Here is a 12,933-nt window from a genome sequence, read left to right on the forward strand (position 1 = left end):
CTTTTGTTAGTCTGTCTTTCAAATAAATAAATAAATCTTAAGAAGAAAAAACATGGAAGATTTATTCCTGGGCTGCAGTGCACTCTTTTTGTTATTTTTGTTATATTTGTCTTGTTTCCTGACTGTTTAATATGTCCAGAGGGCACGTGGCTGTGTTGTGGTGGGCGGGGCAGTAGATGGAGGTGGAGGAGAAAAACCTTTGAATGTCAGCCCTGCTGAACCCACTTCCTAGCTTCTGTTCCTTCAGACCTGAACTCAGTTCTCAAGTATGAAAATGGGGGCCGGCGCCGTGGCTCACTTGGTTTATCCTCCGCCTGTGGCGCCGGCATCCCATATGGGCGCCGGGTTCTAGTCCCGGTTGCTCCTCTTCCAGTCCAGCTCTCTGCTGTGGCCTGGGAGGGCAGTGGAGGATGGTCCAAGTGCTTGGGCCCCTGCACCCACATGGGAGACCAGGAGGAGGCACCTGGCTTCTAGCTTCGGATCAGGGCAGTGTCAGCCATGGTGGCCATTTGGGGAGTGAACCAACGGAAGGAAGACCTTTCTCTGTCTTTCTCTCTCTCTCATTGTCTATAACTCTAACTGTAAAAAAAAAAGTATGAAAATGAGTGTGGCAGAAGTAGTTGAAAGTGTTGAATGTTAAACAGGAGAAATTGTTGTCATAACAATAGGTCCTATTATGATGCAGCTGAGGAGGGAACTCAGAGAGGATTCGGGCAGTCAGTGCTTCCTAACTAGGGATGGTCCTAGCCCTACAGTACATTTGCCAATGTCTGAAGACATTTTGGGTTGTCACAGCTGGGGAGTGGTCCCCCTAGCACTTGGTGGGTGGAGGCTGTGAATGCTGCGGAAAATCCTCCTATGCACCAGGTACCGGCTCCTCCCCAGCAAAGAATGATCCAGCCCAGATGTCCATAGTGCCACTGTAACTCAGGTCTAGCAAAGGAGAACAATTCAAATATATAATTTATATAATAGGGAAGTGATTTTGTAGTGGCTGGGCAGCCTATCTGGTGGTTCACCTGGTCTCCACAGTGTGTTTTTCATAGTAGTAGTGGTTGGAGCAGTGTGCCTAAGAGAGGCTCATTTGCAGGTTGGGGCAGCTAATTACACAAAAGAGAAAATAGTGGCTGGATGGTGCTCTTTCAAGGGGCTCTTTTGCAAAAGCCCCCTTCCTTTTTGCCTGGAAAGGGATGTGATGATCTGGAAGGGGCCTTGGGCTCAAGTTGGTGGTGCAGAGGGAAGGCCGGAGACTGGGTCCCTGGTGCCTGGGGAATTTGCACACCTGTTCAGAACTGTCCTTCCAGGTATTTTTAAGGGAGGTTAAAAAAAGTCTCAATGAAAACTATTATCTGGAGTTTCTGTTATATATGCAGTTACATCCAAATTTGACCTGTGTCTTAGAGAATTTTGGTTGGTAGAAAAGAGGCCTTTGGGCTGAAGGAATTAGCATAAGCAGAGGCATAGATATATGAAATCTGTGTTTTCTGAAGTTGGATGTGATTTGGTATTTGCATTAAATAGTATGATGACTTCCAAAGGAAGAGGTGATATAATACTCCCAAGAAGATCTTTAGGGAAAAAAGCAAGAACAAATATGCAAAAGGCCATTACGCTCCCCTTTGTTGCCTATTTCATTTTGTTGCTCATGGTTACATGAACACTGACCTTTTATTTTCTTTCTTTCTTCTTCTTCTTTTTTTTAAGATTTATTTATTTATTTGAAAGGCAGAGTTTCAGAGAGGAAGAGGGAGAGAGAGAGAGAGAGAGAGGTCTTTCATCCACTGTTCACTCCCCCAAAAAGGAGCCAGGAGCTTCTTCCGGGTCTCCCATGCAGGTGCAGGGGCCTGAGGGCTTGGGCCATCTTCTACTGGTTTCCGGGGCCATAGCAAAGAGCTGGATCAGAAGTGGAGCAGCCAGGACTAGAACTGGCATCCTTATGTGAAGCCGGCATGGCAGGCGGCGGCTTTACCTGCTACGACACAGTGCTGCCCCCGACCTTTCATTTTCCACCCTAAGAAAGTTGTCCCAGAGTCAGTACATTTTTCGGTCCTTTTTCTATTTCCCAAGGGTGGCTGTCACAGTGCGATGTATGAAATGTGGACCTAGCGTCGATGTGGACATTGTCTTCCATGCAGATGTAACTGTAGAAGGTGGGCTGGATCCTTCTCTTCCCCCAACCCTTGCACTCTGCTCCGCTTCTAGGGCTGGCTGAAATATGGGTAAGAACCAAGCCAAATGGAATTTCCTGGGGGGCAGGGAAGTGCTGGAAGAGAGGAAGGGGTGGAGTGTGGAGTATTTGGGGGAATTTGCTTTGGGGAAGCACAATGGGCAGAAGAGCACAGTTAACTACCTTGCTTCTGCTTTGGGCTACCCTGAAAATCCAGTGTTTGGAGGAAATTCAGGCTCGATAATTTGAGTAATTTGGATCGTTTTAACATTATGATCTCATCACTTAAATGGCTGAACAGATAGACATATTCATCTGTAAATTGAATTAGATATTAACCAGGAACAGTTCTAGAAACAATCTTCAATTGTATTGATCCTCTAACTACATGGGGTCACAAAACCCTTTGAGAGTCTACCCTAGAACTCCTCCAAGAAAAATGCACTGAGACTTCCTGGTTTAGAGGAACATCACTTTAGCAGCTGTAGTGATTGCTCATGGGATGAGATGCATCTGTTTAGCAAAGGTCCTCAAAGGGAAGTTTTAACCAACCCCCCCCAGATCTGATCTGAGTAAAATTCCGAAGCCAGATCACCAATTGTAGACATTTTAAAGGATGTGGTTGGGAAGATTCTACTGGTTCTTGGTTCCCTCACCCACTTGGAGGAGATAAAAGGGCAGGATTTGATCTGTGCAGAGACTTCTTTGGGGGGAGATGTTACCCAGATTGACTGCCTCTACCCCTGTCCAGGTTTTGAGGTCACTGTGTCTCTGACCCTTCATGAGAGAGGGGCTTCCACAGGATGAAGAACCATGTTCTGTGTGGTTGGGAGAAGCAAAGGCCAAAGCTAAAGAGGCCAGGGGCAGTAGCATAGGGGAGCCACATTGGGATGGTGCCCAGCTGTGGAGGGCAAGGTGTAGTCTGCAGGGGAGGGGCATTTGCTGGATCTGTTTCAAGTCCTACTCAAGGGGACCCCTGGAAGAGAGCTGGGCATACAGATGGAGTAGATGCTTATGGCTCATGGCAGAGGCTCACAGCCAGCCTGGGAGTGGACGATGTCATAGGAAACCACAGTTATAGGGAGAGGGTGTCGCAATATGGGGTAGCGCCATCCTCTGGGTCCTAAGAGTGAGTCCATCCAGCATGTGGAGAAATGTCCTGTTTCCTGGGCTGTCACTCCAAATTCTCTTCCACTCTAGTGGAATCTAAAAAAAGCAGCCAGGGAGAGGGGAGGCAGATGAAGCAGGAACAGAGGGCAGAAGTCGATCACACTCCTGTCTTCTAACTCGGGCCTTGGCATAGGAAAAGTGGGAGAAGAATGAACTGATAGCTGAATGCAGGTTGAAATGTTGATGAGAATGCAATCAATCTGGTGTATTTTTGACTTAGGGAGGACAAAGATCTGACATTACCTGTGAACAGCAATGAAATTCATGGCATTTGGTCATGTTTCCACCAGGGAAGCCTGTCCCCACCTTGTCCCCAACCCTTAAATTTAAGTTTTAAAAGTGTATTTGAGAGGGGGGGAAGGGGAGGAGGAGAGGGAGAGGGAGCTCCCATTTGCTTGTTCATGCTCCCAAAGATTCATAATGGCTAGGACTGGGCCAGTGAGGAAACCAGAAGCCAGAAATTCAATCCCCCCTCCCTCCCCTGTTCACTCCAATACCCTGGAGAAGATAGGAGGGGAGACTAATTTTCCATCTGCCATTTTCCCTCCCACCACCCTGCCCCTAGGGCGAGAAGGGAAGGGGGGAGAGGAAGAGTGGCTCTTGTTCCTTTCCAAGTTCAGGTCCTTCCAGTCCCTACCCTACCAGAGATGGGAGAGGGGACACTGATGGAGTTTTTTAATATCAAGAGGTGGCCAGGGAAGTTGTGGAATCTGTCCGAGGTATCATTAGGGGATCTCTGCCCAGCGGGGGAAGGTGCGATGGGAGAAAAATAAAACTATTTCCTGTGCTTACCCTGAGACATGAACCATTTATGTCTGATAAAGGACTTCATACTCTAAAAGCTCAAGTTAGATCACCAGGCATTTGTGTTCTGGGGTCTTGAGTTTATACATTGTTAGTGGAAAAGTGGCCAGATTTCTTTTGCAAATCCAAAACTTGAAATGTTAAGTGAGGAGAAAAGAGATGCACCAAGGGCAAACTTCTGGACACAGGCAGAAGAGACACTAGAAAAAGGTTAACTAACTAATGGTTGCATTTTTCTTTTATCTCCCTAAAATCTAAGAGTTTCCCTTATCTTGTAATGTTATACAGAAAGATACCAAGTTTTAAATGATACTCTATCATAAATTCACTAACAGTAAAAACTAAGTACAAAAATGTTTCTAAGTGATTGATTATCTGTGTCCATTTATTTGTCAACCCATGTTATTCTGTTCATTTAATTTTCATCATATTGGATGAAATAGTAATACTCTATTAGGTTTTTTTTTTTAGTAAGTATAACTGTGCCCATGATTTTTACATAAGGTGATGATGTGGTTTCAGTCTCCCTCTATTACCAGAGACTTTTTAAGTATTTGCAGTGTTCTTTTTATTCAGACAAAAGCAATTTCAATTATACATTACAAATGTTCTCTAAGTCGTTTTTAATAACTCTCAAGATACTAGCTGCAATGACAAGAGAAAATTGCTCTCAGTGATACATAGTGCATCAGATGGGAGCTGCCGTCTTCCTTGTTGCTGTCACTGTAGAGCTGTTTGTAGGTTACAGGCCACCTTTTTTTTTTTTTTTTTTATCTTTAGGGACAGGTTCCAGATTTTTCTGATTTTTCTTGCTGCAGCTCAGCATTGTCTGTTTTCTTGAATTCCAGTCCCCTAAAATGTAAGAAGCAAAACGTTCTCATGCATCCGAACAGTAGTCAGCAAAAGCATGTAAAACACAACCCACACTCCTAAATGCTTAATTACATGTCAGGTGAATGGTGTTGCATGTGCTGTGAGTGAGATGGGGGTGGGATGCTAATTTTTGGATAGGCACTCAGGCTTGAGAACTTACTGCTGAATCTCCGATCTCCCTCTCCTAACATCCAGTGAGTGGACGGTCCTCCTCTATATGATATCAGAGGACCTCAGCAGGCATGTCAGGGGTTTTCGCTCTCGATGAATGACACCCAGCGTTCTTGTCCCAACAGCGGCGTCTGCACTCTGTGCCCACTGTACCTTCTGGCCTCCTCTCCTCTCCTCTCCACATACTGTGTACCCTTGCAAACTGAACCCTGGTTGTTCCTGGCTCATCTTGCTTTCGTGCCTTTGCCGAAAGTCCTGCCTTTGCCTGAAAATGACCTCTCTCCTCCCGCCAGCCTCTGAACATCCAAAGTAGAGCTGCCTTTCAACATGCAGTGGTGGCGCACCCCAGATTGTCACACACAGACCCCCGGGAGGGCTGTCTGGTGCCTCTCTCAGGTCATTTCACTCATTCTGGCCACTAGTGAAGGCAGACACATTTCTGGACATGGAGGGTTTGGCAGTGGACAAAAATGATGAGATTTTATGGAAATGAAGCTCTAGTGGAGGAGATGGACCTATGAGTACAATCTGTCAGGTGGGGATAAAGTACCATGGGAAGAATTAAACAGGAGTATTCTCAGAGGGCCTCTCTCATGAGCTGATGGAGCTACTACCATTCCTTCTGCATCGTAGCCTACCTTATATCACTACACACACACACACACACACACACACTCTATTAGAAAGTTACATTGATTTTAAAATCTCTTTAGTCATCTGCACTCTGATTTGTACATGGTAGACAATATTTGTTCATGAATACCAAGGATTATTCTAAATGGATTGATTTACAAACAGAAAAACAACTGTGATGAAAAGCTGGGGAGGACAAGTGTCTGTGTTTGAGACCTGAGTTATTGGGATGGTGTTCTTTTTCCCTGAGGACAGAGCTCTCATCTGGGACTCTTGAGAGAGGTCCAGTGTCAGACCAGATGTCTGAGGCTTAAATTCCCCATCCTGTCAGTCATGGGCCTAGTGTGTGGCTGTAGGGTTATAGGATTGATGCCCAGATGTGGCTTAGGGAAAACCATCCCACTTTATAGCCACGTTCATTAAACCTGCACTCCTGTGGTTCTAAATTTACAGGTATTTATTTCCCTGTGTCTTTGTCTTTCTCCTTCTAAGAAATTTACTTGGAAAAGATGCAGTCCATTGTCCAGTTTCTGGACCAGCTCTCTATAATGGCCCTTGCACTCTGCCTGTGTTCAGATATTTACCTGGGGTGTTTGGGGTCAGGATTCTGAGTTCCTTGGTGCTGGCAGGCCATGGAGTACAGCAACTCATTGGCAGATGGTGACAGCAGGTCACTCAGTGTCTTGGTGACACTTTTGGCTGTTGTTGTTCTCCCAAACCTCTGGGGCAGGTTAGGAATGCGTCTCAAGATGCTCGCCTCCATATTTCTCCCGAATCTCAGAGGCAGGTTGGCCACTGGCTGAGGGCTTCTTTCTTCTTCCGTGGTCCTCCCGAATCTCAAAGGCAAGGTGGCTGCCGCATGTGGCATTTTGTTGACTGTAGGGCTACTCATCTTATTGCCATCTTTTGGTCCCCAATCTTTTAATTCTTCAAAATGGAGACTTCTTTCCTTTTCCTCTTCTGGATGTCCTCTAAGCTATAATTAGGATTGACCATTAAAATAATTTATTCTTGAGATAAGCAATAGATTTAAACCCCAAATGAACTTGAATCCAGAATTTAATCTTGCAGAATTGTTAGAGCTATAAACAAAGTTTGTATTCTTAAGTGCAGAATTTTTTAATAAATAATTTGTATTAAGCTTCTTAAAGCAATCTAGTTTCTCTGTCCCTAGACTATTGTAAGACAACTATGAAATATTAATAAAATATATATAGTGAACAGAGCAATATGTTCAAGCAGCAGGAATATAATGAAGTATTGAAATGAAGCAAAAAGTTTGTTTTACTACAATTATTTTCCTTCAGTTATTTGATTCATGTTGTAAAATATTTTACATATTTTTATATTTTGATTTTAAAGGAAGTACCCACTCGCTTTCCAGGTCTCTTGTTGCACCCCCATTTATAGACCAAAATGCACATGGAGTGTGGTACCTGGAAACAGGTGCCAGCCAGGTGTAGGGTGCACTTGGAGGAGTCCCCATTGAATTTCTTTTTTACCTTTTCATGCTCTAAAAGCATTTCTCAAGAAACCAATTGTATTTTTATTAAAGCATAAATTACATTTTTAGTAAAGAACCAATTGGTTTTTGAGTTACTATACCACAAATCTATCAACTTTATAGGGCTCATGGAAAATATGAGCAGTGAATATTTAATTAGATTTAGTTTTATCATGAAAGTTTATAGGAAGATTTTTAAATGATTGCTCTTCTATTGTAACTTGAATAAAATGAGTAATACATACTAATTTCAGCCAGTTTGGAAAATACATACAAACATGAAGAAGAAAATAAAACTAACTTAAAATTCTTCCCTTTAACGCTAAACATTTTAGTTAGATGCTGAATTTACCGCAAACTTACCAGCTTGGAATTGCTAACTAGAAGTTGTGAAGATATTTTTTGTTTGTAGTTTGTAGACAACGGAAATGACCAGCTGAGTATATCTGGATCTGAGTTCTATAACTAAGAATGTGCAGTTCCGAGTAAACTGAAGATTATTAAGGCACGTTATGCTTGCTAAGCATCATCGTCTAAGGGTCATAGCCTCTACTTAAACTATTGTTGGAGAGGCCAAGCTATCTGCTTTTGTGCTAATTAATGCAAATTGCATCAATACACTGTTGTAGGAAGGCTGAAGTTCACAAAAAAAGCACAAAGAAACATACTTTTCTCACTTTTTACAAAATCATTAAACTGAGGACAAATATATTTAATGCTGGTCATGTTAGATAGATTTAAAAAACTTACCTTACAATATCTGCTGTAATTTTCTCTGCTGTGAAGATTGGACATCATTAATTCATCTGTACAAAAGATATTTGAGGTCCACAAACTTGAAGTGGCTAAAGTCAATAAAATGAATCGTTTTGGTGAAATAATTTCCATTTTGTCCAATTTGAAAATTAAGTTTATATGTGTAGCCCAGTGTCTACAAGAAGGAAAGTTGTGTTTTTATACTGTCAAAAAACAAAGCGATGTTTCCTTTAACAGTGAAATCAATTGTGCAGGTTTTAAGTATGACTATTAATTAGAGTGTGTAACTAAAATATGCATGTAAGGAATGCAAGGTATTCATTCTGGAAAGGCAGAAGTGTTTTTGCTTGCAAATTAATTCACGATGAAAATAATTTTTCCTCATTATGAAAGCGTTTCTAATTAGGGAAGTTTGGGGTGACAGTAATTAAGATTCCAAACAGAGGGCCTCATTTCTTTGAGCTTCAACAAATGTTATTTTGTTTTTGGTGTTTGCGTCAGTTTTTAAGGGAAGTGAGAAAAAGTATTTGACTCATGCTAACTAATTTTTTTTAATTCACACAAAAGAATTAGGCATAGTATTTTCAAAATGTCAAAGAAAATTAGGAACAAGAAGAGTGTTATACATCATGTAATACCCCAATAAAATGCCACACATTAATTTTTTTTATTTTGGTAAAATGCAGCGTGGTTATTAGAAAACTTCAGGAGGGGCCGGCACTGTGGTGTAGCGGGAAAAGCTGCTATCTGCAGTGCTGGCATCCCATATGGGCGCTGGTTCAAGACCTGGCTGCTCCACTTCCGATCCAGCTCTCTGCTATGGTCTGGGAAAGCAGTAGAAGATGGCACAAGTGCTTGGGTCCCTGCACCACCCATGTGGGAGACCCGGAAGAAGCTGTGGCTTCTGGCTTCAGATCAGCCCAGCTCTGACCGTTGTGGCCATTTAAGGAGTAGACCAGTAGATAGAAGAATCTCTCTCTCTCTCTCTGCCTCTGCCTCTCTGTAACTCTGCCTTTAAAATAAATAAATAAAAATTTTTTTAAAGAAAGCTTCAGGAGTAAATGTCAGTTGTAATATGAAAGATAGGCAGAAAAATGAATATTCCACAGGTACGTAGACCAACTGGCCCTCTGTGGAGAGGCTGGAACCGGTCAAGGTCTTTTGCATTTGAGTCATTTGGCAAAACTGCATTAAATCACCAGGCATCCTATCTTTTCCTCCGTGTCCTTAAGTATAGTAGCAGAGGCTTGGTAGCGCACACACTTGCTCATTGTGTTGCTCCCAGGGCCGACATTATTTAGATAATCTTGCGTTGCCACAAGCATACTGACATCATGGCATTAAACAAGAAGTTACAGAAATAAATACATATATACTGAAATGCCAAATTGAGTCTCTTTTGAAGTAGATAAATGGTATGAGGGTACCTGAAAAAATCTGTGGAAAATGCAATTAGGTGGTAAATTCATTTTGCTGCAAAGATTTGGAAATTCATCTCTAGTTTGATTTTTTTTTAAAGATTTTATTTATTTATTTGAGAGGTGGAGTTACAGAGAGAGGGAGTGACAGAGAGAAAGGTCTTCCATCTACTGGTTCACTCCCCAAATGGCTGCAAACAGTTGGAACTGGGCTGATCCGAAGCCAGGAACCAGGAGCTTCTTCTGAGAATCCCAGGATGCAAGGGTCCAAGCACTTGGGCCATCTTCTGCTGCTTTCCTAGACTGTAGCAGAGAGCTGGATCAGCAGAGGAGCAGCCAGGACTAACACTGGTGCCCATACTGGATGTTGGCACTGCAGGCAGAGGTTCAGCCCGCTATGCCACAGCACTGTCCCCCGCCGCCCAGGGTTTTTTTTTTTTTTTTTTTTTTTTAATAATTGGCATTTTCCATGAACCTTTTGTTCTCCCCTTGTATTCTTAAATACCTGTCTTTTCACTAGATTGTCCAGGTTCCAGAAACACCATGGCTGGTTCCCTTCAATTTCAAGAGTAAGAGATCTTTACTTGGATTTCCCGAACTCCAGCTCCAAATAAACAAGCACTTGGAGTGACTTTTTAGAAAGCAAATCAGAAAATTGTACTTTTGTGTCATGAATTGTGCCACCTCCAGCCTTTCTCACCAATTTACTATGTGTATAATAGCAGGTACTTCAAAAAGTTCATGGAAAATGGAATAAAGAAAGTTTCTTCTGGTGCAAAACATTTTTTAAATCCATGTACAATTTTCTCATAGTATGCATTTTCCATGAACTTATATGGAGACCTCTCATATGCATGGATTTCAATAAAATATTTTGCATAAAAATAAAGGTTTTCAAGTTCATTTCTCACAAGCTTTTTGAAGAACACTTATTTTTGTTGTTGGTTTTAAGTTTCCCAACTTCTACATGAAGGAGATTTTTAAAAAAAATTATTTATTTATTTGAAAGACAGAGAGATGAGGGAATGGAAAACACACACACACACACACACACACACACAGAGAGAGAGAGAGAGATCTCCCATTTGCATCTCTCATTTCCCAAATGCTCACAATAGCCTAGGCTGGGCCAGGCCGAGCTAGGAGCCAGGAACTCTATCTGGGTCTCCCACATAGGTGGCAGGGACCCAAGTGCTTGAGCCATCACTGGCTGCTCCCCTAGGGTGAACATTAGCAGGAAGCTGGATCAGAAGCAGTATAGCATGGACTTGAACTAGGTGCTCTGATACGGATGTGGACATCCCAAGTGGTGTCTTAACCACTGTGCCAAATGCCAGCCCTTTGAAGTACCCTGATGTGGCAAGGCAGAACTGAAATCCCCAGAAGGAGCCAGAAAGTTGAAAAACAACCATGTGCCAAGTCTGGTGGTGCCTTCACATCACATGGGGACTCTGCTGAGGCCTTTGACATCACTGGCTTTATATGTCCTGATTTGTGGTAGCCAAGAATCCCCACAGTGGGAGGCAATGAATTCAATTCATTGTCCAGTGTTAATTTTGTAATGCTGTTATTGGATTATTTGGGTTTAATTTCCCAAAGGATTGAATACAATTCTCTTCCAAATTGTTACTTTGCAAACTGCTGATGGCACTTCCTTTGTTTTGTGGTCAGTAGATCCAAACTTTTGAGAAATGGGGGCAAGGGGCAAGTTTTATTGGCCAAGTTCACACCCCAGAAAAAGCAGAAGGCGTCAGCCTGGGACTCTTTCAAAATATGTTTTGTGTCAAGTTGTCATTTTCAAATAAAATGAGACTTCAACAGTTCACCAGTTTTCAGCAGGGCTATTTGGGGTGTTGGCTCATAAGAGTTCTGATTCTGGTTGGCATCTCAAGTAGCTGATGTGACTAATTGCTGCCCTGCCTCTGCCAGTTAGGTTTCCAAGTTTAAAGTGCAGTTAGAGCTATCTTATTAACACAGGGCTTGACCTTTCTCAACTATGTCTTGATTTAGTTTTGAAAACATTAGCAGATACAGAACAACAGTACCTGACACACATAGTATGAAATCACCCGAAACCTTTTGATGAAATGCATCACAACTTAGCCATATACTGATTGGCTATTAGGGCTTCTTGATGAGATATATGAGCATACAAAAAACTAAGAAAAAGATCTATCTTCTTTACCTATGGCAGCTAAATACAGACTATATTTGTTAAGATTTTAGTGGCCTTTGTACTCCTTACAGCTGAGCCTCTGCAGCTCAGACACCTCTTGAGCTTCATCTCACCCCCAGCAAATACTGTTTCCTACAAAACAGTGCAGTCTGAATGTCCTACAGGCATCTTAAGCTTTCTCTGTCCAAAATGTAGTTTGTCTTTTCAACATCTGTTTCTTCTCCTAGGTTTCTCATTTCAATGAATACCACTACATCAGTCAGGGTCCAATCAGAAAATGTAATTGTTGTTAAAAGGAATGATCAATGGAAATGATCAATTATAACATGATATTTGCCCTAAAGGAGTAAGGAGTACACTATGGTTGGTAGAAGGAATCCAAGGAAAGTGTAAACTGGCTGCAATCTGGATGACTTTGGAGAAGGTGTGGATGGAAGGGGGCTTGGTTCCCCTGGGCCATTGCTTGTCCACGGTCAAAGCAGAAGGCACCTTCCTGGGTGCCAGTGGAAGGCTGGACAGGCAACTTCTGAGATTCCTGTGAGACCGCTGAGGACTTTGCACTGAAGCTCACCGGCAGAGAGCACCACTACAGAGAGGGGCGAATGGAAGTGCGCTTGACCCCGAGGAGGAGAGGCCCCTCCAGGGCCTTCCTTCTAATGACAAAGCTTAAAATTGTGCCTGCTGCAAAGGAGACATGCTTACCCATCTCCACTATCTCAAAGCATGGGCTGAAGTGGGGTTTTGGAGCTGAGAGTCAATGAATCGATAACTGGCATGGTTACTATCACCCATCCACTTATCCAAGCAGAAGTTCTTCATGAGATCCATGACTGTTTCCTTCCCTTGTCTCCTGCAGCCTGTTCTGTAGCTGATGGACAATTTGGTTGTTTCTAGTTTTGGGCTGTCACACTCACCAATAGCTGGGAACTGTCCTTAGTACTTTGTGAATTAACTCATTGATCTCTCGTACACATCCAATAAGCAGGTATGCTTTTGTTCCTACTCTACAGAAAGGGAAACTAGGGTCCAGAAAGGGAGACTGAATCACTGTAGCCATTTGTGGCAGAACCAAGATTTGAACAAAGGAAGTCTGAACAACTAGTGACTATGGTAGTATACCCGATCAAGTCTGATCTCTACTCCTAACACTTTAAAAAAAAAAAAAAAAGATTTATTTATTTATTTGTAAGGCAGAGTTACAGAGAGGCAGAGAGAGAGAGAGAGAGAGAGAGAGAGAGAGAGGTCCTTTATCCTTTATCCA

General features: G+C 42.6%; 2 protein-coding genes across 4 annotated transcripts in view; one reads left to right on the forward strand and one right to left on the reverse strand.

The window, feature by feature from the left end:
* Positions 1-12,933, forward strand: part of LOC138845860 (uncharacterized) — a 214,817-nt gene that overhangs the window by 59,783 nt on the left and 142,101 nt on the right. The gene's annotated exons all lie outside the window — the stretch shown is intronic.
* Positions 4,691-8,245, reverse strand: NPVF (neuropeptide VF precursor). The gene is made up of 3 exons (XM_002713827.5): positions 8,073-8,245; positions 6,403-6,794; positions 4,691-4,993 (listed from the first exon to the last, which is right to left on the reverse strand). Exons 1-3 carry the CDS (start codon positions 8,208-8,210, stop codon positions 4,918-4,920), a joined length of 606 nt encoding a protein of 201 aa, XP_002713873.4. The 5' UTR covers positions 8,211-8,245; the 3' UTR covers positions 4,691-4,917.

The sequence above is a fragment of the Oryctolagus cuniculus genome, chromosome 16 (genome assembly GCF_051225735.1).
Source record: "Oryctolagus cuniculus isolate XC-2025 breed Fujian yellow rabbit chromosome 16, ASM5122573v1, whole genome shotgun sequence".
NCBI lineage: Eukaryota > Metazoa > Chordata > Mammalia > Lagomorpha > Leporidae > Oryctolagus > Oryctolagus cuniculus.

Bases quoted from the DNA above. Each gene is read 5' to 3' on its own strand.
- NPVF (XM_002713827.5), bottom strand. From the start codon at position 8,210: ATGGAAATTATTTCACCAAAACGATTCATTTTATTGACTTTAGCCACT. The intron at 6,795-8,072 runs GTAAGTTTTTTA...TCCTAATTATAG, and splicing joins ATTACAGCAGATATTGTAAG to CTTAGAGGACATCCAGAAGA. The intron at 4,994-6,402 runs GTAAATATCTGA...CTTACATTTTAG, and splicing joins CCTGACCCCAAACACCCCAG to GGGACTGGAATTCAAGAAAA.